Source organism: Pseudochaenichthys georgianus, chromosome 6, assembly GCF_902827115.2.
Source record: "Pseudochaenichthys georgianus chromosome 6, fPseGeo1.2, whole genome shotgun sequence".
Taxonomy (NCBI): Eukaryota; Metazoa; Chordata; class Actinopteri; order Perciformes; family Channichthyidae; genus Pseudochaenichthys; species Pseudochaenichthys georgianus.
The window spans coordinates 7,045,989-7,072,794 of record NC_047508.1 but is presented as its reverse complement, the minus strand read 5'-3'; the positions used below and the strand labels follow the sequence as shown (position 1 = coordinate 7,072,794).

Sequence of the window (26,806 nt, the reverse complement as noted above, 5' to 3'; positions counted from 1 at the left end):
ATCTTTCATTACGCCACTGGACACTGATCACAGACTGTAGACGCCTTGATGAAGTGACTACATGAAATGAATTGATTGCTGTCAAATGTATCTCCAAAGCTGGTCAATTCTGTTATATATCAAATTAAATGTTCAGTAAAAGCAGATTGCAGGCTTCGTACGAAAAATAAACTAAAAATGTAATTATATCAAGCAGTTACGCTTCCTCACACAGTCTAATGTTAATCTCAGTTGTAGGAATGATGGCCAAATCTGCAAACTCTACTTTCCCTTGATCTGGTCCCTATTGTTAGGTAATACAAGTCTTAAGTTATTTAGTACAGACTACCATCACTTTAAACATGAGAAGTGGATAATAATATACCTCATTATTGGCGAGCTGGAACCACGGCTGTTTGCCATATGTGAAGATCTCCCACAGGATCACCCCGAAGCTCCACACGTCACTCTCCGTGGTAAACTTCCTGTACATGATGCTCTCTGGAGGCATCCAGCGGATCGGCAGCATGGTGTGCCCTCCCACCTGAACACATATCAACACATATAAGAGAAAAAGGTTTCAAAGATGAATCTGGAAATGTCTATGAATATTGTACACGCCTTTTCCCAGCATTGACATATTTGATAATTGACACATTCACATTCCTCACATTCTCATGCAGGAACTCGCTCATACCAAATGATTCTTTCACATTGAGTTTATGGGACAGACCATGGGATTTATAATCTAAATTGGACTTCACGTCACACAGTTTCAAATCTTCAAATCTCTTGGTCCAAGGTATATCAGAAAAAATACAGTAGTATGATTTATAAATGATTATCTTTGACCAGTGTGTGACCTTGACATTGATCTACTAAAAAATGGATAAAGGAAGGGATACATATCTTGGTTTGCATTTTGCACCAACTCCAAACCAACATGACCCCCAGAATGGAACTTTAAAGGGCCCACGTCATGCTTTTCCAGTTATCACCCGTCCCCTTGTGTGTTATGTAGCTTTTTATGCATGTTAACGGTCTGCAGAGTCACAAACCCTCAAAGTACACCCTGTAACGAGTAAAACTCTAACACAGAAAATACCTGTCTGTGCTGCCCCTGAACGCCTCGTTTGAGATTTTTCTTTTTCAATTGTTTTCTTCTTATCGTGTAGTAAGTACAGTGACGTATTGGGTATAGTGACGTAACGTCTCCGGATTGTTCCAAATGGACCAATCCGCTGACTTCCTCACACACACACACACACAATCTTTTTCTCAGCTGCAGATCGGCGGATTTCTCAGCCTGAACTCAGCCTTAGACGGCGAGACGCGGCGGGGCTTGGCCTAGGCTCCTTCTGAGCACACACGCAGACTCAGCCAGGCTGCAGGTGTGTGTATGTGCTCGGGCTGGGTTCAGGCTGGGCTTCGCTGTGTCTCGCTGTCTCGCAGATCCCCCGCAGCAACCAGGAAACCAGGAAACGACACCAGTAATCCAGCTCACACTGTCCGCTCCTCACAGCAGCGAGCCCCGCAACGTCCCGCCAACACGGCACCCAGACCCCACGCAGCATTCTCCTCTGTTTGTCATTGCTGGTGTCCTTTTCTGGTTGCTAACGCCATGGTAACACATAATCACTAATGTTCCGCTGTAACGGTGGTGGACTCATCAGAACAGAGTGGGCGAGCTGACCAATCAGAGCACACTGGGCTCATAGGGAGGGGGGGGCAGGAACTCCAACAAGCCGTTTCGGACAGAGAGTGAATACACATACTATACAGAGATGCTGTGAGAAACCAATGTGAGTTTGGAACATTGCAGAATATACATCTATTTTAGTAGACCTCAACAATGGAATTAGGATCAGTAGAAATGGCCATGACATGGGACCTTTTAACGTTTCTTATTTTAGGTTAAAGGCGTAACAGAGGCAACAGTATAACATTGAGACTGTTATATTACAGTTAACATGCACCATTGTATTGCATGTATCTCAATAGCATGTTTTAAATTGAAGTTGTCTGAAGTCCTTACCACTAGCTGCTCTTGCAGTAATAAGTAGTGCACCTTTCTTACTGTCCTAATGTGCACAATGTAGTGACTGCTTTTTTGTCTTTTGTTTTCTTAGTTATGTTCTCTGTATTTTATATGTTTGTGTTATGTGTTGTTGTCTACTGCGGTTCCTTATAGATAGAGAGATTTTCATTTCAATCTTTATTTCGAACAGATTACAAAAAATAACAAATAACAAATGTGAAAAACAGAATACCGTATTGTTAAAATACAGTATTTATCCACATTCATGATAATATTTATATATTCAACAAAAAAAAGTCTTCATATTAATAATAATAATAAATCATGTGTCCGAAAGGGAGCAGGAGGAAGCAAATGCTTATTAATTCCCACCCCTTACTTGATCAATGATTGTCCTTTAAATCATTATGCAAGTTATTCCTACAAACATTTACATTTATACATACATATACAATAATTTCTCATCAATCACCTCTCTTCATTCTCATAGTTTTCCCAAAAAGTGTTTCTGTACATCCTTTTAAACTGAATTATGCTTGTGTCCAAACCATTCCATAAAATCACCCCACAGATTGTTAAACTCATACTTCTCAGAGTTGTTCTGACCTTGAGTTGTTTAAAATGTAGATGTCTTCTCAAATTATACCCACCCTGTCTGTCTATGAACAATGTTTTTAATTTCCGAGGAAGTAGATTATGTCTTGCTCTGTACATGATTTGTGCCGTTTTAAATTTAACCAGATCAGTGAACTTCAATATGTGTGACTTCAAAAATAATACATTAGTGTGTTCAAGATATCCAACATTATTGATAACTCTTATAGCCCTTTTTTGTAATGTGCATAACGGCTGTAGGTTGGTTTTGTACGTGTTTCCCCAAATCTCCACACAGTAAATCATATATGGTAATATTAGTGTGTTATATAGAGTATACAATGAGTTGTAGTCCAGAATGTGTCTGGCTTTTCCCAATATTGCGATAGTCTTAGCCAGTTTTGCTTTTCCATGAGTGATATGAGGTTTCCAGCTGATTTTGTGGTCTCAAACCACACCAAGGAACTTAATTTCATATACTCTTTCTATGTTTATGTTATCTAGTATTAATTGCACATGTGGATGTGTTTTATATTTTCCAAATAACATAATCTTTGTTTTGCTTATATTTAATGATAATTTGTTTGTGTCAAACCAATGTTTTACTTCAATCATTTCTGCTGTTATCACTTCCATTAGCTCTTTCAAATTGTCCCCGGAACAAAACATATTAGTATCATCTGCAAATAAAATAAATTTCAATATATTTGATACTCTGCAAATGTTGTTGATGTATATTATGAATAGCTTTGGACCCAACACGGATCCCTGAGGTACTCCACAAGTTATGTTCATGTATTCTGATTTATGTTCACCAATTTCAACAAATTGTTGTCTGTTGCTTAAATAATCTCTCAGCCAGTCTAATCCCACCCCTCTGATGCCATACCGTTCCAGTGTTGTCAGTAAAATATTGTGATCTATGCTTTTTGTAAGTCTATAAATATTCCCACTGCTTGTTTTTTATTGTCCATGCAGTTTGCTATTTCCTCACTTAATTCCATTATTGCCATAGATGTTGATCTATCTTTCCTGAATCCATATTGACTGTTGTCCAAAAGCTGATGTGTTTCCATGAAATTGTCAAGTCTTTTTGTAAAAAGCTTTTCAAGGATCTTGAAAAACTGAGAGAGCAATGAAACAGGTCTGTAAATTGTGTAATGGTGTGTATCCCCAGTTGTATATAATGGTATAACTTTTGCTATTTACTATAATCATATCAATATTATTCCAATCGGTCGAGGATTTGCTTTTACATTTTCGTACAGTATCTATGATTTATTTTTCTTCGACTGGTGTGAGGAAGAAAGAGCTATTGTTTTCATTCCAGAGGTCCTTATCTTCCCCTTTAGTTGTTTCTACGGTTTTAATTTTTTCTGCCAGATCTGGCCCCACATTTACAAAGAATTCATTAAAACCATTAACCGCATCTTCTGTATTATTAATAACATTATTTTTGTCGACAAAAAACTCAGGGTAACCTGATCTTTTTGCACCATTTCTATTGACACTATTTAATACTTTCCATAAACCTTTCATATTATTCTTATTATTCTCTAATATTTTATTATAGTATTCCTTTTTACATATCCGCAGAATATTGGTTAATTTATTCTTATATCTTTATTTTCTGCTTCTGAAGTTCCATATTTTATGAATTTTTACGAGTGTATTTTTCTTTTTGCAGGCATTGTTGAGGCCATTAGTGATCCATGCACTGTGAGTTTGTTTGTGTCTCTCTCTGCATTGTTTCACAGGACACTTTTTGTCATAAAGTGATTTAAAAATGTTTAGAAATTCATCATAGGCCTTGTCAATATTGTCTCTCTCATATACTACCCTCCAATTCTGATTTAGTAAGTCATTCTTAAATGCAATTATGTTATCTTCAGTTCTCAATCTTTTGTATTTGAAATGGCTGTCGACTTTAGAACTGCAGTGATAGATAGATAGATATATAGATAGAGTGAGATAGATAGATGGATATATAGATAGATAGTTATAGATAGATAGATAGATAGATAGATAGATATATAGATAGAGTGAGATAGATAGATGGATATATAGATAGATAGTTATAGATAGATAGATAGATAGATAGATAGATAGAGAGATACTGTAGAGAGATACTTTGCACATAACTCACGTTGGCGATATGTTATACTTCGTGCTATCTGCACGAAGATATCATATGAAAGCTGAGAGTCCACAGATTCTATTGGTATACGTTTCATCACTGTGCAATCAAAACTCACTGTTAACCCTGTGTTCTAGTATGATAAATAAAATAACATTGTACCTTGAAAATCAATGCATTCTAATAGCGGGTACATTTTACCTGTTGGCGGTATTAGGTATACAGCGACTCCTGGCGGTTCGAGTGTTAAACAAACAAATTTAAGTTACAAGTTCTTTGAAAAACACTAGCTAGTGGCTGCAAATCGATAGCAGATGCAACCTGTGACATTTCATAATGAGTTTGCAAATTTAAAACTGACTCCTCAATATTGATAATAATGGTCGATAAAATACCCAATACAGCCTACTGAGTCACTTCCTGTAGATTCTGTCATTTTAAGGATGTTTCCTTTAATCACACATGACGATGGTGAGGATATGAGAGGAAAGTCTTATCCAACCGTGTGTAGATCAGACAGTGGATGAATCATTATTCATCTGCTCTCGCCTGCTCCCCGACTGCTGTGAAATCAGAGAGCAGCTTGACTAATGTAGTCAAATATGTGCTTCCTAATCAAGACTCACATAATGGATGACCTCCAGTGTGTCGCTGACTAATCGTCCTTCCTGTACGCCCCCCCCCCCCTCCTCCCCCCACTGACAGCCTGATTCACCTCTTCCTCTTGGCTGCCATCCTTCACCCATTCTTCCATCGTGATTTTTGTCAATATTCCATAAGCACTGATACAACTTTATTTGAATCTCAAGTTGGTGATTATTACCATGTGTAACTCAGTGAATGGGAAATCATTTAGTGGGAATGCTGTTTACAGCATTCCAACTAACTGTTCTTCTACGGACAACATTTTTATTATTATTATTCCGCCGGTATTTTGGCCCTCTTCTTCTCCCGCATTGAACATCGCAGAAACTCCGTTCAAACATCAAAACGTTCAGCTCGGTCGGGAATCGATGGCTATTACTTTTATCATTCATAACTTTCATAATTCCAGAGATACATCCCATAATACATCACATTTTTAACATTAAAGTCAATGGAGGAAATCTTCAGACTTCAACAAATCTTCATGCGACTTCAACTGCTAACTGTTCATTCATACTTTCACTCAGAAACCTCATTCCAACTTTAAAATGTTACAAATCTTTCTGACATTATTCGTGTAAAAAGACTTTTAAATCTGATTCTTACTTTTAGAGATATTAACATTTGTTCAGACCTTGTTTTAGAGGTTTATTCACATTTTAACATTAACTAGAGTGCGTGATGTCACAGCTAGAGGGTAAGAAATCTTGAAATGTGCCTTCATATATTTTTTTTAGGGCTGTCAGTCGATTAAAATATTTAATCGCGATTAATCGCATGATTGTCCATAGTTAATCGCGATTAATCGCAAATTAATCGCACATTTTTGATCTGTTCTAAATGTACCTTAGAGGAATATTTTTCAAGTTTTTAATATAAATACAAATATGCTTTATGCTAATGTTTATTATCATTTGAACAATGACAAATATTCTCATGAATATTAAACACAACAACCTCTGAACATTACAAATATTCGCCTCAATTCAACCTGGAACCTCTCATACAATACAAATGGTGTGCGTGTGTGTGCGTGTTGGATCGTTGAAGCTATGTGCAACTCAAGGCATATGCTCGAACGGGAGCTGCCTGGACGCTGCAATCATGTTGCTGCATGAGTGTGCTGACTTTTCGTACAATGTCCCACTGTCTGGCTTCCTGCATAAAGTCAAGTGCTCGGCGCAGTTGTGGCGAAATGTCGCTCCTCTGTTTTCATTTAAACAGCTCCGTTAGCGCAGCTAGCTAGCACCCGATGCTAACAACAACAATGCACGTAAGGTCTCTCTCTCGCTCGCTCGGGCCACACGTATGGGCCACACATACACACAATCTCCCGGTCCTCCCGATGGCCAGTCGGTGCCTGCCGGTGAGCGTGGAAGTGTGGTCTGCCACAAGCGGGCGGCAGGAGCGGGGCTGTCAGCATCAGCTTGTAGATGGTATTTTAAACTCGATGCGCTCTGAAACTACGGGGCGGCCGAGGAAAAAAAATACACATGCGTTAATCACGTTAAAATAATTAGTGTTTTTTTTTTTTGCGTTAACGCGTTATTTACGCGTTAACTTGACAGCCCTAATTTTTTTTAAAACTGCCATAATTCCCAAACCCTACATTCCTGGGACATAATTGTTCATGATAAACGTAGGAAAACATCTCGTAGCTTGAGAAATGACAAATAATTAAGCAAAATAATTCAACAAAATGCACGAAGTGACAAACACGTTCAACATTCCTCCATTGAAGCCCATTGTAATTTCAGGCAGATATTTCCTCACGGTAGCAGCCGCACACCTTTAGTTAAACTGCCAAAAAGGCCACATTATTAACCCTAAACTACACAAAAATTACACTTCAGATACTCAACTCCCTTGACATGCTTCACGTTTTGAAATTTCACAGATATCTGTTACGGTTCTTCCACAAAACGTTCACATGTAAGAGGTGTATCTCTCATTCAGAACAATGGAAACCTGTGAACTCTACAGAGCTCGATAGCTCAAATAGAAACACCTGTGCAATGGAAGACGATGATGTCAGACATGATCCTTCCACCCGCACACTAACCTCCTTTTCCCCTCTCTCGCCAAGTGAGGTTCTTACCCTCATTACCTCTGCCCGCCCTACCACCTGTCCTCTGGACCCTATCCCTTCAAACCTCCTTCAGACTATTGCTCCTGATATTCTACCGTTTCTCACCCATTTCATCAACACTTCTCTAACTTCTGGTCACTTTCCAAACAGTCTCAAGGAGGCAAGAGTAAACCCTCTCATAAAGAAACCCACTCTCAACCCGTCTGATGTTATAAAATACAGGCCTGTCTCTCTCCTCCCGGTCCTGTCTAAAACACTTGAACGCGCTGTCTTTAAACAACTCTCCTTTTATCTCCATCAGAACAACCTTCTGGATCGGCACCAGTCTGGTTTCAAGGCAGGTCACTCCACAGAAACTGCTCTCATTGCTGTCACTGAGGAACTGCACACTGCCAAAGCAGCATCCCTCTCCTCTGTCATCATCCTTTTGGACCTGTCTGCTGCATTCGACACGGTGAACCATCAGATCCTCCTTCGCACTCTCCAAGAACTTGGAGTTTCAGGCTCCTCACCTCATACCTCAAAGACCGTACCTACAGGGTAACTTGGAGAGGGTCAGAGTCTGACCCTTGTCAATTAACTACAGGGGTCCCTCAGGGCTCTGTTATTGGTCCCCTCCTCTTCTCCCTGTACACAAACTCGCTCGGATCTGTCATTAGCCCGCATGCTTTTTCATACCACTGCTACGCTGACGACACCCAATTAATTATGTCCTTTCCCCGCTCAGAGACCCAGGTCGTCGCACGCATCTCTGCTTGTCTAGCTGACATCTCTCAGTGGATGTCTGCTCACCACCTCAAGCTCAACCTTGACAAGACTGAACTGCTTTTCCTTCCAGGAAAAGATTGTCCCACTCTTGACCTGACTATCAACATTGGCACCTCTGTTGTTTCCACGACCCAGACTGCACGGAATCTGGGTGTGATCCTAGATAACAACCTGTCCTTCACTGCAAACATCGCTGCTACAACCCGTTGCTGCAGATACACGCTTTACAACATCAGGAAGATACGTCCCCAGCTGACCCAGAAAGCGACGTAGCTTCTGGTCCAGGCTCTCGTCACCTCACGCCTTGACTACTGCAACTCCCTCCTGGCTGGTCTACCTGCATGTGCCATCCGACCTCTGCAGCTCATCCAGAATGCAGCGGCTCGTCTGGTCTTCAACCTTCCTACATTTTCCCACACCACTTCGCTCCTCCGCTCCCTTCACTGGCTTCCGGTAACTGCTATAATTCACTTCAAGACACTGGTACATGCATACCATGCTGCGAATGGATCTGGCCCTTCCTACATCCAGGACATGGTTAAACTGTACACCCCAGCGCGTGCACTACGCTCTGCATCAGCCAAACGACTCGCTGCACCCTCGCTGCGAGCGGGACCCAAGTTCCCATCAGCAAAAACACGTGGGTTTGCTATCCTGGCTCCAAAATGGTGGAATGAGCTCCCCATTGACATCAGGACAGCAGAAAGCTTACACACCTTCCGGCGCAGACTGAAAACTCATCTCTTTCGACTCCACCTCGAGCGATAGAATTACTAACAAAGAACTGCTAACAGAGCACTTATATACTGATAAAGGACTGGTGTATCTATAGCCAGTTGAGTAGCACTTGAAATGCTTGGCTCTATGAAACCTGATGTACTTATATGATTCTGTTTTCTTCAAGGTTGTGTTTTCCTGGTCGAATGTACTTATTGTAAGTCGCTTTGGATAAAAGCGTCAGCTAAATGCAATGTAATGTAATGTATCATTTCAATCTAAATTCTTCACTTTCTTCTTACAGATTTCATTTTAATCTAAATGATTCACTTTCTTCTTACACATTACATTTCAGCATAGCAGTTTAGCGTCAGCTTTTCAGCATAAAGCATTCCCACTAGCAATTTCTTCAGGAATTGTATTCTCTAGTTACAGTTACTATCTTGTAAGATACGGTTAAATTGTGGAAGGAAGGAGAATATAGCTGGCGTATGGCCCCAGTTTAGATCCTGTAGTCCTTTGAGAGATTACCCATTTAGCTTTTAACAGGCTGTTAATGTGTCTACGATATCTCCTCGTCAATTTGCTTTGTGACTTTGGCTATTGTGTACAATTAGCATCATACTTCAATACACGTGTATGACATGAAATATGATATATTTTTTATATAAATATAATATATCTCTTGTCCTTGGGCGGTATCTGAGTCGGGTTTATTGTAGGTTTTCTCACTCAAAGTTCATATTATTTCAACTTTAACCTCATTACCGCTGATCTCTTGTTGCACAGCCAATCAGAAGACAGCTGTATGTATGTAAAGAAATGTTGGGTTACGTATTGTAACCCTTGTACATTAGCACAGGCGGAGCCCTCTACTGGACTCTATGGGTACTACCCTCTATGCAAGCATTCACCTACTGAGACTTCTATAGATGTAGCTGGCCCCGGGGCGGGCCTACCTGAATGCGCGCGCATCTCACCGTATAAAAGGAGGCCTCGCCTCCTGACTATCATACTACACCTCTCTTCAGCGAGCGATATAGGACAGACAGTGCCCTGAGTAGAGGGCTCCACCTGTGCTAACATGACAAGGGTTACAATACGTAACCCAACGTTATATCTCTCACAGGCTCCGCCTGTAGAGGGGTCGTACATGCTGGAAAATCCCTATATAAATGCAATCCATTTGCCATTTAGGTCAAGCAGTAAAACCAAGTCCAATGTTCAAAACTGAGCTGCTACAAGGGTAGAGATTGCATCTTTAGTTTTTTGACATTTTTACGGTTTGAAGCCCTGATTGGGAACAGCCACAGGCTTGCAGGACAAAGGTTAGCACTCTGTTTGACCCTGAAGTCCTGGATGATCAATCTGCTCAGTATGAGCTGCACACAGAGTTCCCAGAGTTCCGTCTGTACATGGAGGAGAACATCCGAAGGAAAATGATATCTTCCATCAGTTTGGCTGCCTGAGCCTGGATTGGAGACAGGGGCTGCATGTTAATCAGCTCCAGTGGGAGTCTACGTGTGCCTGTTCAGAATGTGGGATTCTACTTTCTAAGACATGAACGGAATTAGACTGTCAATAAAAACAGGAAAAAATAAGTTATGTCAGTGACATTTCTCAAGGAGAATGCACATGAGCAATATAAACAAGGGAACCAGTTCACTGCTGATACCAGAGCTTGAATCAAATTAAAAGGCAGTCAGCCTTTCCTGCTGCTGTCTACCAGCTGCCCTGCTGAGATGTTGGAGCCATTACAAAGAAACCCGTCCACTGAAGCTACTTAGGAGGATGGGACTCAACGGAGGCTTTGACATTTAATGCCAAAAACAAATTATTTCCCACCCAGCCAATTACAGCGCTGAAAGAGTCTTCTGAAAGTCCCTATGAGCTGCTGTTGCCGTTTTCTATGAAGACAAACCTCTTCTACACAGACAGCGGAATGTTTTATCACCCCCTGCCTTGCTTGGACCACAATCATTTATGACCTTGATCTTTATTTAGACCGGACTATATCTGTGGAACTTTGTGACTGCATCTTGAATGGATGTGACACTAGTGATGTGACAGACTTTCTAGCGCCTTCCTACTCACTGACAACTCAAATAGCTTCACATGTGAACATTTATTATTTCACACACACATCCCTACACTGATGGCAAGGCTTCAATACAAGATGCCAACTTACTGATCATCTAAAGGTCATTAACATACATTCATGAGCACTTTGGTCAAAATCTTTCCTAAGAACACAAAAGGCCATCTAGAGGAGCCGGGGAATGAACCACCAATCGTCTACCTACTATGCCGTGGCCACCATAAACAGTCCATGTGAATAGCAATACATTAGAATGCAGAGGTCCATCGAAGATTATCGGCGGCTCACTGCCCTCTCTGGAGGACCTATTCAGCTACCCTGCCTCAGCAGGCAAAATAATAAAAGACCCATCCCATACTGGACAACATCGGTTTGATCTTCTGCCCTCAGGTCCTTTAAATGACTAACCAATAGACATACATAACAGCTTTTGTCCTAGAGCCATATGTGAACTGGATACTGTCAAACACTGAACAGCACTGTTTACACATACTATCAGCACTACAATACATTCAGTTAAAGACACATTTAAGATTCATTTTTGATTTATATCTCTATTTATTGGCTGATTCAACCAAGAATTCAAAATCTCACGTCTGCCATGACACACCAAATATGGTATCTTTTAGATGTATCGTTTTCTATTCTCGTTTGATGTGTAAATGCAGTGTCATGTTGCTATTTCAATTTGTTTTATTTGTTGCAATGACCATAAAGGAATTCGATTGCATTTTATTATATTCTATCTTGGAATCGGCCATAGTGTGATGGCGATTTAGCATTTTGTGAGCAAAAAAACCCCACTGTCAACAGACTACTTTTGAAACTTGGGAAACTCAATATCACACACATTACAAATGAAATGTGTTTATTTGTTTTACTAGGAAGACATTGTTGATGATGGTAACACAAATTACCCTAGCACCAAACTGTTTGCTGTCTTCGCCCGCAGTTTGATACTGGCACATTCATTTGGCACTGCAAACGTAGTGTTTAATTTGAGTGTTTTGCATGAAAACAAAGATATTCTTCTTACCCTGTAATAATCTGTGCTGTAGATGTCTCTGGACATGCCAAAGTCTCCTATTTTGACCAGAAGGCCATTCCCCACCAAGCAGTTCCTTGTTGCCAGATCACGGTGCACAAAGTGTTGAGACGCCAAGTAGATCATCCCAGCTGCAATCTCACTGGCTATGTGAAGCATCTGCGACAGACCCAGTTCCCCATTGGTCTGCAGAGGTTGTCCGTCCACCAGGATCAAGGCGTCCGGCCCGTGGGCTCTGAGGGAGAAGGTAGAGAGTGAGCGTAGGAAATACTTTAGATCAGAGAAGGTATGAGACATAATCAGGCAGTCTAAGGTAGCTTAACAGTTTTCTTTTTTAACGGTGATATGGCTGGTTTTGTTGCCCATTACCTCTAGATTGGGTATATTGCAAATGACGGCTGACAACTTTCAAAAACACACAACCAATTTGATTTCCTTTCTTTTAGCAGCCATTGTTTAAATATTAGTGAAAATAATTTTGGCTCATTGAAAAAACAAGTCAGAGACTTCCGCACTGGAATGGTTCGAACCCAAAGACAAACCCTTTGCATAATATATTGCATTTTTATTTTTGAAATTTTTTGTGAATGCTTGCCGATTCATATTTCAGTTCACAATCGCTGTTGTTTAAAAAAAAAAATCACACTTTAATATGTCTCTTGGTTGGTCACTTTTCTTTAATAACCAAAGATAAAAGTTACTTATTTAACTTTCATCTCCAACTTTACAGCAGAACTTCACATGTTTGAATTGTGCAGCCCAAAAAGTGTTTTGGTCTCTAAAGCTAATTTCCCTACTCTAAATATTGTGCATTAGTAAAAGATGGGTGGCATCAGCACCAAGATGACCGCCGACTTCAAAAACGACCCTATGATATGTCATACAGTATACGGTGTGATTTCATTGGATTATTTGTTGGACTGGTTCAGTCTATGTTCATACAATGTCAAAATGCATGTGGAAGTATAGTGGGTACGGTGCAGGCTGTAAGATTGTTAGATTTTTACCAGTCTGACCGAAGTTACAGAGGGGGGGCCAAATCCGGCAGCAACAATGCCAGCTCTGCCAGATTTAGAAGCAGTCCCTTTATTTTTTCACCTGATAGGCTCAAAGTAAATTGCTTTTGTTTGCTTAAACAACAGGGGGATAAGACACACCAGCGTGATGTTGGTGAAATGATGACCATCCTGGCCAAAGTTACAGAGGGGGGGTCAAATCCAGCAGCTACAACACTAGCACTGCCAGATTCACAAAGCCCCCTTTAACCAGGCTCTTGGATCTGGCCATAGATATGGTCCTGATAGAGGGACATCTTCGCAATAGATTAAGATTAAGATGAACTTTTATTAATCCCTCATGGGGAAATTATTTCTCTGCATTTGACCCATCCTAGTGTTAGGAGCAGTGTGCTGCCATTTTGAACGGCGCCCGGGGAGCAATGTGGGGAACGGTGCCTTGCTCAGGGACACCTCGGTAGCACTTGGTCTTTCGGGGACTTGAACTGGTGACCTTCCAGTTCCCAAGCCAAGTCCCTATCGACTACGCCACCACCGCCACTGCCCACAGGACAGAGTTGCCAAAAAAAACGTCCCTCATTCCATGATTTGTAACTGAGTGTGAGTAAGAGACTCTCTCACAGTCTACTTTTATGATGATTCATCTAGAATGAACCGTCTAAATATATTCTAGCCAGTGGCACTTTGTTTGAGCGTCAGTGATGTGGCACAGTGGTGACCATTAGGTTCAAATAGTATGTCATCATGCATGTATAAAGAGAACTGGATACAGTGTTGGAGGTGGGCTCATTTATTCCAATGAAAGTTGCTCAGTGGTGCCTGAAGCCAAAATGGCCATATTGTGAGGTTTCTTTTTTACAGCTAGAAGATCCTATTGATTTAAATAAAGGATATTCAAGTGTTGGTACTGGGTAGTTGATTTAGCTAAACCAAAATACATGCTGGTTCACAGACGTCTCTTTCCGTAAGAAAGTCAACATCAGTTGTCGTACCTTTACAGAAATTAACTTCAATGTCTGCCGCACTTCCATGTTGGCTTGGTACAGTGACTGAGGAAGGACAGGCAGTGAGCTCAGAAGACCTGTGTGTGTGTGTGTGTGTGTGTGTGTGTGTGTGTGTGTGTGTGTGTGTGCGTGTGTGCGTGGACTAGCCTTACTATACTTGTGGGGACCTAAATCTGTTTACATAGTCACGCGTGGGGACTCGCCTCCCTTATGGGGACACATTGGAGGTCCCCATAAGGGGGATCATTAATTTTAGGGTGAAGACTTGGTTAGGGTTATGATTAGGGTTAGGGTTAGGGTAAGGTTAAGGGTTAGGGTTAGGCATGTGTTGGTTATGGTTAGGATAAGTCTCTAGGAAATGCAAGTAAGTCAATGTAATGTCCCCTGAAGTGATGTATACATGGTATGTGTGTGTGTGTGTGTGTGTGTGTGTGTGTGTGTGTGTGTGTGTGTGTGTGTGTGTGTGTGTGTGTGTGTGTGTGTGTGTGTGTGTGTGTGTGTGTGTGTGTGTGTGTGTGTGTGTGTGTGTGTGTCTGAGAGAGCATGGCGGTTTTGGAGGCCAACGGTTGCTGGCTAATTTAGCAGTATGTAATGGGAACAAAATGACTGAGCGGAAATGAGCATCCGAGGGACAGAGACAGTGGAACAGGTAGACTTTGCTTCCAGGCTGCGGACTAAGTACCAATGTTCTATTCTGCAGGGCAAAGCGTCCTGGGAGCAAATAGCATCTCATCGCAGCGGACATAATGCAGCTCATTAGCTTACCAACCGCAATTTACAACTCGGGCATTTAGCCGGTGCTCTCATCCAGAGCAGCTTGCAGGCAATGAGCAGGTAAGGCTGCAGAGTCGGACCTTTTTCTGTTAACAAATAACTAAGGTTAGAACCCCAAGACCAACATAAATTCTCATCTAATGACTCCCAAATGAACAGCTCATGTGTTGTAAAGAAGCTGTATTTACCCAGTGCATTCACTATTGGGGCACTTGATTACAGAGAGCTATTTATTATTTATAACATAGCAATAAAGTCATGCTTTCAATAACGGTCCACTGATGTTTCAATCTTGTAGGACATCTCTGACAGATGCACAGCTCCAGACTATCAACAACAACTCCTGAATTAAACACTCAACCTCTCAACAATATCTTATATACTTTATTGTATATTATATATGCAAGGATATGTACACTTGATTAGAATTATTATTTTTTCCTTCTATTTCTCCCACACAGTCCCCCTTTCCAGAAAGTCCTGCATTGGACTCCTTTGTTTACATAATGACATCGCTAATTACTGGTACTGGAGGATTGCCCAATCAATGGTGGCAACACAGGCAATGTTTAGTTCCAGTATTTTAAGTGTTTAATTCTCATTAGGATGCGTTTGTGGTGGAGACTGGGGTGAATATTTCTAGCAATGGACTAAACTGTTGAAGGAAACAATGACTTTGAACCCAAGGATGCCTCCAGTTCTCTGAACACCTACTGATTTGCTCTAAAACAAGACATTAGTATCAGTCTATTTCCTTTGTCTCAGCCATCAATCCCCATGTGATAGCTAAAGCAGATGATTTGTACCTAAAGCTAACCGCATGTTACATAATGCTCTGGGTTGAAAGGTTTCCAGACTGTCAACTGGCTTATTCATCACTCACACTTGCCCTCACAGGAAGGCAAACTCACTCTGGGAACAATATTTGATGGTGGATCAGAATCAGTCATTTGTATTTAGAACTTCATGACAGGCAGACCCCCAAATCATTTTTCATAAACAGCCTGGCAGTAGTCTGCAGGGGCTTTTCCTTTAGAGAAGGAACGTAACGTAAGAAGTACTTATCAAGCAGGCGGTTGTAGTCTGGTGACAAGGTTTAGAAAGAAAGCATCAACCTGCAGTGGTTCGCTGAGACAGGCCCATCCATCACTCGGTGTCTACAAGCTGTGCCTCGTGTTGACCTCTGCACACCTTTTACACTTCTTTGTTGAATGAGGGAAACTTTGGTCACTGTTTAGAAGTAACAACGTTCTAAATGGTCACAATCAAGCAAACAGAGGCCCGGTCAGAATGTCAGGACAGGTTAGTCAGACGCGTGCTCGAACACACAGATGCTTAAAGAGCTTGTGGCATGCTTCCCCAAACTTCCTTTAAGTGTTAAGACAACAAGGCACTTTCTTTGTTTTTTAGCTTGGCTCTGGCCATGCTGTTAGTTTAGTTACCTCACCTTGTACCAACACCCCTCCACTTATCATCCAATACTGATTTAAACACTCCATACTTTTGAGCAATCATTTATTTTCTTTAATAAATTGGCACTTTTTGGAGTATATCCCGTGTATCTCCCTTTTCTTGTCATGTCTCATGAGCCGGGTCATCATGTATGCACTGTATTAAGGTTGATACAACAATGTACTTTTCACTCCACTAGATTGATCTGTACAGATGTAGCACTCCAGATCAGACTCAAAAGGGTGTGTCCCAGTCAAAAGCCCAGCGGATGCCAGTGGCTGGGGGTGTTGCCAAATTGCTAGAGGGCGTTGCCCAATTTCCCCATTTGTTCAATTACAGGATTTAACCATGAGATGGCGCTTCATTCACAAAATACACAATGGGTGTTGTAGAAACATCAATATTTTAGATCAAATAAAGTATATAGTTTGCTTTATGCAGTATATTTCTACTTTTTTACTAATTACTTTGTAGATTAAGAATCTTTAGTTATGATACACTGTTAAAAATAAGGTGTAATTAGATTTTCACTCCAGCATGCAAATGCACCACCATGAAGGATTAGGAAATTGCAGCAGTACTTCGAGTATTTTCAAACTAACATTTAGTGATTTTGCTAATTTATTTTCATACCAACGGCCCCTGGAAGGAAGGAAACATGCATTTGAAGCTTTTAGTGCAGCTTGCTTAAATGTGTAAGTTTAAGTTTGTAGCCTTTATTTAACCAGGTGAAAGTCCCTTGAGATCAAAATATCTCTTTTTAAGGGTGGTAAAACCACTGGGAGTGTCCTTAAAGCCTTTAATACCAATGTGTTTCATGAGGTCTTTTAATGAGTAATAATAAAAATGACACATTACACAGCTTAGTTGAATACTTGAACATTCATGCTGTCGACAACGAACATTAATTTTCATCCATCAGTAAATAACATTTAGGAATATGTTTTAAATATTCACTTTGATATTTGTCAAGAGCTTGAAACTTTGGATTCATGATGGCTGAACTGTCCCCAGTGAAGAAAAGTCAAACAGCGCAGGAGAAGGAAAGAGGTTAAACAACGTCAGGAAAGTCAGCATTAGAAACAGGAAGTATATAAGCAAACACTAAAAGGAACAGCAGAAGAAGACAGACAGGAAGTAAACACCAAAAGGAACACGGGCCGTTTCTCAAAGTTAAGTATACCTGCTGCAGAGCCACTATTTCAAGTATACTACGTCATCGAGTGGCGCCGAATGCTGGGCATTTAACATGCATTTAAACAGGCCTTCGGCGCCACTCGATGACGTGGAATACTTGAAATAGTGGCTCTGCAGCAGGTTTACTCGACATTGAGAAACGGCCACGGTATGGGCTCTGCAGTGTTTAAGGACTTGTTAATGGGAAACAAAATGTGAACAGACTTGGACGTTTACAGAAAACCTCCATCAGTGCTGCTGTCATTTTAAGTTACAATGCTGTCGTTGCCATTCTAGCCTCTGGTACCCCGTGGAACACATTATTTTGCGGAATGAATGCAATCATTCATTTTAAAATCAATAAAACATTTTGTATTCAATATTTTGAATGAAATTGTTGGTTTATTTATTGGGTAGCTGTGTTATAAGCGGCTGCACATTATCCCCTAACCTAATGCTCACATCTCACGTTTCAACATTAGAGATGGAACCTTTGTGTCCAGATAAAAGGAATACTAATCCTTTAGGATAGTTTTACTCTTAGCAAGCGTTCTCTGTCATAGTGTTACTTCTCAGCATACCTCCTCCACCACCTGTCGCCTGTCTGAACTCACCTGAGGAACTTGTTGAGATCTCCGTGCTTCATGTACTCAAACACCATGATGAGAGGGTCTCCGTCCACACACACTCCGTAGAACTTCACGATGTGCTCGTGCTGGAGGTTGGTCAGCAGCTCGGCCTCACGCTGGAAATCCTTCCTGGCTGCAAGAGTGGGGTCCTTCAGAGTCTGGGGGAAAAGAGAGGGCATGTTACAGTGGATCCCTTCCTTTCTTTATCCCTCCTTCAGTTATATTACAAATTGCTCACTTTTACATCAACATCTGCAGTGAAGCAGGATATAAGCAGGATATAACAAAATTGTAGCAGTAAAACCTGCAATTTAGTGACAGTCAAATGGAACAAAATGAAAGGAAGAGAAAAGCAACCTTTAGAAAGGAGAGTTGAAAGTGATATATCAAAGAATTTTCAAAGAGAGCGAAAACACACGCTAATGTTGTTATGATGTTTCTATTTTATGTCTTTATGCCTGGAAAACATCCCACTTTTTAATTAAAAGGCCAATATTACAACCAGGAATGGCTAAAAAGAGAGAAAGATACCTAGGGGAGCCATGATTTACACTTTAGATGTTATTCCCACTCTTAATTTATTTATATGGTGACCAAGGTTTGATTCATTTGAGAAAAACGTAACATTTTTGTTTTCTGAATAGAGATGGGATAGATCACAAATCCGGCCCGCGACTTCATTTTATGTGGCCCCACAAGAGCTTGCAAAAAATATGATATGTTTATTATACGGTTACATGCTACTTTACAGAAGCACGTTGCCCATAAACTACATGTCCCACAATGCATCTCAAATTTGACTTTTCTTTTTCAAAATGTAACTTCTTTTTTTTTTCTTTCAGAATTTGGCTTTTCTTTTTAAATCATTTTGTGACATTCTCACTGAAGAGACTTACAATTATTTGCCCTAGACTTCTGCTTTCAGACGTAGTTAATTATGAAGTTTTTACCCTATCCGAAAATAATCCAATGCAGACGCAATAAAATACATTATTTTATATATATTAAATATTTAGATATGTATTTTTATATAGTCTTAAAGTTACAACCGGCCCTTTGAGTGCAACCATAATGTGAATGTGGCCCGCATTGAAATTGAGTTTGACACCCCTGCTCTAGGCTAAGCTACCGTTGTAGCTGCTCCGTCCATACTCAAAATAACGTCATATCAATAAAGTAGCAACTGTATTTGCCATGCCATAAACAATCTGTGGTTCATACACAACAATGTTTTTCCAATTTCTGTGCAAATATGAGGAACGCTGATTGGTGTTGAAAAAGATGAACTTTGCGAGTGATTTGAAATGTGCGTCATCAGCGTGAATGTGTGTTCCCTGAGTCTCTGCATTGACGTTACATGTCATCATGCCATGCTCACTTCGATAATCTGCTTGCTTTTTCTTCATCACCTTTTTTATTTCTCCATTCAGCCCCATCACACTTTGACCTAACTTTATTAACAGACACACATATCTCAGCCCTTCCTCTAACAACACAGTGTGCTTAACTTTCTTTACGAATCACAAAAAGGTTCTTCGGGGACTGAGTCAAACAAAGGTCAAACAATCTGACTGAGGAGAGCAGGCACCGTATTCTTCTTCAGTGAATGGCACTAAGAATACTGTTGATAGCTTTAATAGCAGTACTGCTGCCATGGTTACCTTGTTGTTCACCTCCTCTTCTTTTTTCCCCTGTCTGCTCTTGTTTTCCTTCATTTCAGCTCTTGTTAACTCTGAGGTCATACACTGAGCTGCTGTCTGTTATCGTGTCCTTTAACATTGGTAATGCTAACAAAGTGCCTCTGTATTGAACCTTCATTACGATGTTGCTTCCCTCTAATGGCAACATTTGAGTTGAGAGAAAACATTGACGTATAAAAGAGGCTTGGGCAAAAGAATGAGGCAGACAAATAGCTATTTAAAATAACATATTCTGATGTATAAACAGGCAACCGTCATGAGGACATTTTTAATTTGAACAAGATATGTCCTTTAGATCCCAAATTAAACACATTTCCTGTAGTATGTTATACAGGTTTTTATGCATGTAAATGGAGTCTTTGTATCGTCCAACAAAAAAAAGGTTGTGCTAGAAAAGGACTATTACAGGAATGAAAACACACACCTTATAAAAATGGTGTGTGTGACGTGTGTGTGTGTGTGTGTGTGTGTGTGTGTGTGTGTGTGTGTGTGTGTGTGTGTGTGTGTGTGTGTGTGTGTGTGTGTGTGTGTGTGTGTGTGTGTGTGTGTGTGTGTGTGTGTGTGTGTTGGATAGAGCTGGTTGGCCAGATGGAAAGAATTGCAGTTTTAAAAAGGCTGCAGCTGCAACACCTTTCTGCTGCAGGTCAATGTGGTGGCCATGTTTCTATTAATAACTGCCTCTGTAACTAACAGCTGATTCTATGTCTTCAACATATGTCATAATAGTAATCCAATCCATGCCGTACAAACCATATCAGCGTTTCTCATAGCGTTAGCGTCAGATTTACTTTCCTATATTTTTCACTTGTGCAGAACACTTCACATATTTCAGATTGAATTGCATTTGTATACTCCAAAATTGAACAGCAATGCGAAAACGTTTGAGAACACCTGAGCTAACTTTAACTAGCTACTCAAAGAGTATTTTACATCACTAACCTGAGCAATAGCGTTATCTGAGGCAGAGTTCTCTCACTTCCTGACTGACTCTGACTCAACAGGAGAGAACTCTTGTTGAAAATGATATCTGTGTTAGCATAGCCAACCAGATGCTATCCATAGCTAACCAGATGCTAACAACAATCTCATTACCGGTGAACTTACAAAATGTGTTTGTGACACACACACCAAGCTTGAATGACACACAGAGAGGACCCAAAAGTACGGCTTTAATGTATGGTCTGTATGACGGATGAATAAACAGCTATTTTTTACATAGATATTACTTATGTTGTATTGTATATATATATATATATATATATATATATATATATATATATCTCTTGAGAACCGGGACTATTTAATAAAACATGCGGGGCTATATCACCATTATATTCAAACACGTTCCTTAATACAGTGCATGTTGTACACTGTTCAACCTGGTATTGTTACATTACACACTGCTGTTGTGCCCACTGTTAGCTACCTAGCTAGTTATAGTTTATGGTAGGAAATCATTACAGACTGCTCAGTTAACTAATCAAAAGACTAATGGTGGCTTCATTTGAACACCAGTATACCAGTATAGCGGTATGTTTATTAAATACTGAAAATAAAATATGTTTACCTTTTAATTACATAGTGCTACTTACTGGTCCAACTGCAACAGTGGCTGGTTGTGGCACTTTCTTTCTTTGAACACGATGCAGATCATTTTTGGAAAGATTATTTGTCAGCTGAAACCTGAATGTATTGTGTGTCCGTAGGTGATACATGACTGATGGGCGCTGTTTGTTGAATTTAGTTTTCAATGAATTTACTTTGCTTTGTATAAGTCTGTTCAAACTGAATGACACATCTTCAAGACAACACTTCAGACTAACTGATTTACTTTACAGAACCAGGAGAGACGGTTAATGAAAAAAGATATCAGAGCAGAATAAGAGTGTAATAATGGAGCCTTTAACTTCACAAAACTCCTTCTCTTACCTTTACAGCGACCAGCATCTTGTCCTTGGTGGGGCTCAGGTTGTAACACTCAGCCAGGAAGACCTTGCCGAAGGCTCCTTCTCCGAGCTCCCTCTTCAGAATGATGTCCCTCTGTTTAATATGCTGCACATCTGAGAGGGACAGAGGAAGAGGGACTGGATGACATGCATTTAAACAATTATTTTTAAATGGTACTGTACACCCACTCTCTAACGTGGATGTTTAATAAGCTCATGCTAAAATGTGGTTAACCAAGCTGAGCAGTGTGTTAACAACCTTATATGCTAGGGGTGTTGAAATTAATCGTTTCTACGATGCATCGCGATAAGGACGTGGACGATTCTGCATCGATGCAGTGACAGAACATAATCGATTATAGCGTATTAACATTGCTTCCTGATTTTACGGCCGCGGCTTTACAATAAGGTTTTTTTTTCTGTCACTTTAATATTAAATCGGTCGGAGACGCAGAGATCAGGGAACAGACGAGACAACGGCACATCGACACCAAACATAAGAACACCAGTCCAGAACCAACAGCAGAAGGACCCGCTCTGAATCAGTCCGTGTCGCTGCGGCTCAGACACACAGGGATTTATGTTTTAAAGAAATACTCGCGTCACAATCATGTCAGGTTTCTGGTGGATTTAGTTAAGTCTTGGATTGCAGACTATGAATGTCCTCTTGCTATTTTCAGACGATACGTGTGTAAAGTTTGTGAAGGCAGGAGGAAAGCTTCCGCGATCACCGTCTCCTCTCTGCTGCGCCAAACCCCGCCCCCTCCCTGAAATAATGAGCGACAGGCTGATAGTGACCTGATAGAAACTTTGTTATTCACTTAATCACTGATTGAGATATGATGAAGCTAACTTAATCCCCTACAATCATGGGATGTATGCAACAGTAAGACAGAGGATGTAAGTGTGCACCCGCATGCAGTATTTTAGTTTTAGTTTGATATGCTGTTGTCAATACTCTACTGTGTTCAGACCAGTCTATGTTTCAGACTCAAGTCATGTTAGTGATGCCACATTCAGGACATTCAGTGTCCTTCTTTAACAGAAGGCCGTTGCTAGAAGCTGCAGCTAGACTGCAGAAGCATTAGTTTTTTGTTTTCGACGATGGAACAATTTCACACACAGATACTGTATAGAGATGCTAGACCTATGCAATTGATTTCAAATGCAATAAGCACTTTCTAAATAATAAAAAGGGAGTTCATATGTATTTACTGCATGTATTCATTGATAAAAAAGAAGCCATGTGCAGTAATATAGAAAATTGAGAATGCAACGCATTGGTATGAATCGTGATGCATCGGGATATCGAATCGAATCGAAGACAGGATAATCGTAATGGAATCGTGAGACCAGTGAAGATGCACAGCCCTATTACATGCACCAGATTGCTCTACTTTAATAAACGACACACTAAAGGTCTTTAATACCACTAGGGTTAGGGTTATGTCACATAAACCTCCTCTTACACTACTTATGTCATTAAAGTTTCTCCTTTTTAAAAGTGTCCATTTTTTCATTATTGCCAATTTACAAGATTTTTTGTTAGGGTTCGCACATGTGGAAAGTTATCACTGACAGTGTTAGTGTTCTTTTTTCCCTTTAGGTACATCTTTTAGGATGAAACTTGTCCACAAAGGAACAAGGCAAGAAGCTTTGAACAGCAATTGTTGGGACATTAATTATGCAAATAATCTAATTGCATAGACTAGCAATCTACACTGTCAACTGAAAGATTGACAATAAAGTTGACTTTGACTGATCTACTCATGGTCATGGTGGACTACAGGAGGAACAGGATCAAAGCTCGACAGTGAGGCTGATGTACAAACTCCACTTCTTATAGACAGATGGGTAAGAGGAAAAATCCAAAGGTAAGAGAAGTGGGAGTTCTTGAACACTGGTGTTTACTTGCAATGCAATGAATCAATCTCAAATCGTAGCGCAGCTCAGGCCTAGAGGTGACAGGTGTCAGGGTTGAGGAAGGTTGTCGGAGGGTGGCTGACCTTCATGTCTGATTGAATGGCTTCTGTTGCTCTTTCCCCAAAGCCTTTGTTGTTGTTTTCGTTGGTATGATGTCGACTGTGTGGTGTAGCACCCATTAGCATTCAGCTATAGGTTAGGGGGGGGGGGGTTCAGTGGGTATTGTGATCAATGTAACTGAGGGTGATTCATTTTACGTTACATTACAATGTATTTAGCAGCGCTTTTATCCAATTCCATAAAGTTCAATACCATAGACATGACTACGGGAGCAATGTGGGGTTTAGAATATTGCCCAAGGACACTTCAATATGTTGACTGCTGGGATTGATACACTGACCTTCCGACTGGTGGATCAGTGCATTGACACCCTCATATTAGGCTATACAAATAAAGTTTACCACCCCCCCCTCCTGCCCCCTACTTTGGGTCATCCCACTCTCTGTAAGAGGCTACACTATCAAGACTTTGTAGCCAATGGCATTTATCGATATAAAGGGAACCCCCATCTTTTACTCTTTCATGTTGGCTTACACACCAAAGCTCTTGAGTCCTGTTTCATTCATGTTCTTGTTCTTGTCATGCCTAATAAATGGTTGGATGTCCATATATTATTGAGTGTGTTAGCTCAAGGGGGAATCTGACCGGTCAGCTTAAAGCAGAATAACATTAATCTACCGTTTGTGTGTCCAATACTTAATGTATTGCATTACAGTTTTTTACAATTCCGTGTTTGAACCCTGTATTTAATGTGAACATTTATGATTAAATTGCACCTATAAACCAAAGTCGGGCTAACTCAACACAGAGCTTCAAATTAAGGTCCCGCCTCTGACCTGGCTGATCCTAGTTTAGGATAACGGGGTGACATCTGGGTGGTTTTAGTTTCAGCAACATCAACTATTTGATCATTGTTTGGAAGCATGTACTGTAGAACCTTTAAGGACTTAAATTGCTATCATATGTTACATGTATATAAACATGTTTGTACTAACTTTTTAAATCAAAAGAATCCCTGAGAAGGTACAATTGAGCCTTTTATACTGAGATGCACATTTGCAGCATTCTGGCAAAGCACACATTTGATTAAATCTAAATAAGCAATTATTGCCAAGGACAATTCAGTTTTTCACTGGAAACTTTAAGCAGTCTGGACTGTCTATACTGTTCCTAACGCCGTAGCATTGTTCTGCAAGTGACGGTTATTTTTGGAATGACTCTGTTCAAGTATACAGGCAACCAATAGGGGGAATTGTAGAAAGACTGACAAATATAGAAATCAAGCCGAAGGAATGGTTACGGTTCATAACTGATTGTATGCCTGTATTTGCAATTAAAGGAATTATACTGCACGTCACACCTTTTAGATGAACAACACTTTTCAAACAGTAGTCAATATTTAAAACGTTGTTTATGTTGGTGTCTGATTATGCTTAGATAACTAGTCTTCAGTCTGGATAGCCCAAACTAATAAGAAACACTGTTAATATTTCAGAATGAGGTTAGGACTGTGTTAGGTGACACATCTGTGTTACATGACCCCATACGATAACATCAAAAATGCATTAATTAATTTGGGTCTCTGGATACAGCACACAGTTTCTAGCCCAGGTCCCTGCAGGCCACCAACAGCAGCATGTTTGATGAGTACGGGCTCTAAAAGGGACAGCCCATATGGTACATTCCACACTTTGTGTACACATTGTAAATATATGAAACATGTAGTCCTTGTGGCATTGGGAGTAAGATCTCTTAACATGCCTACTTATGATGGATGGAGGCCAGAGAAAGGACAGCAGAGAGGGTTAATTACTGTCCTCTCCAACATGACTTCTGAAATGAATGCTGTCTGCCCTGGGGGCTGCTGTCACCCCTGGCCTTCAGGCTTCACAGCCCTCAGAACTCTGCATGAATAATTGCTGGTGAAAAAGTGGGGCTGTGAATGCATAATGTTGTACTATTTATCCTCAGTGTTACTTTGCTGCATGTCTAAAACTGTAATCTTGGGTTTAAAACCACGTGTCTCCAGAGAGCCTGTGTTAGAAGCTAACTGTTCCTTAAAACCCAAAGAGACATGATTGTTATGAATTGAACGTATCTCAAAGTACAATATAGCTTCAGGCATTGACACATCCAAACAAAGCTATGTTGTTTTCTATGTGGCCCTTAGGGACTGAAATAATTAGACCACACAAGTATTCAACATCACAAACAACACCATGATAACTTTTGGTGGGTACATGGCAAACGTGTGTAGGTTCCCAAACCTGTTCCAGACTCGGCCCTTTTTTCAGAACGTTTCTGAATCAACACCTCTGAATCACTGCCACCATCTCCAATTTGTTCTGGACTACCGTGCTGGTAATGTATCAGGACTTTCCTACATCCAGGACATCGTTAAACACGCCTGTGTGCCACCCTGGCTCCAAATGGAGTATATACCAGGACAGCAGAAAGTCTACACATGTTCCACTGCAAACTGAAGCCCACTTGTCTCGACTGCACCTTGGCCAAAGAAAAAAGAAATCTGTACAATTCAAATGTTTGGCTTAATCGAAGCCAATGCAGTAGGGATTACAATGGTTTGACTTACAATTGTTGTTTTACTTGTTGAATGCACTTATTATAAGATGCTTTGGATAAAACCATCAGCTACATGTTAATGCTATACATAGTTAGTGAGGTCATTGATGGCTATTTTCACAAAGTTACAGATGTAAACAGCCGATCTGAGCATTAAGAATGCGAAGGTTGTTTTCCTATTTAGTTAGCTATCAAGTTAACTGCATCTGTTTAAGACATCGAGAGTTAACAGCCACATTAATGGAGAGACATTTCCAGAAATGAAAACAGCATACATTTTCCATTTTCAAAACGATGAAAACAATAATTGCTTCTGGCAACCCACGCATTGTGCTTGGCGTCATTGTCACTTTGAAAGAGGAAACTGACAAATACAAAGTGTTGACAAAGAGGTTAAAAGACTGTGGACGCAGACACATATGAAGCCCAGCAT

At 40.4% G+C, this 26,806-nt stretch overlaps 1 protein-coding gene across 1 annotated transcript in view; it reads right to left on the bottom strand.

Moving 5' to 3' along the window:
- The window catches only part of ntrk3a (neurotrophic tyrosine kinase, receptor, type 3a), a 235,886-nt gene that overhangs the window by 9,925 nt on the left and 199,155 nt on the right, over positions 1 to 26,806 (bottom strand). Inside the window, exons 14-17 of the mRNA XM_034085760.2 lie at positions 21,791 to 21,921; positions 18,147 to 18,319; positions 12,102 to 12,345; positions 365 to 523 (exon numbers count right to left, since the gene is read on the bottom strand). Of these exons, the coding sequence (XP_033941651.1) occupies positions 365 to 523; positions 12,102 to 12,345; positions 18,147 to 18,319; positions 21,791 to 21,921 (707 nt within the window). The remainder of the gene's footprint in view (positions 1 to 364; positions 524 to 12,101; positions 12,346 to 18,146; positions 18,320 to 21,790; positions 21,922 to 26,806) is intronic.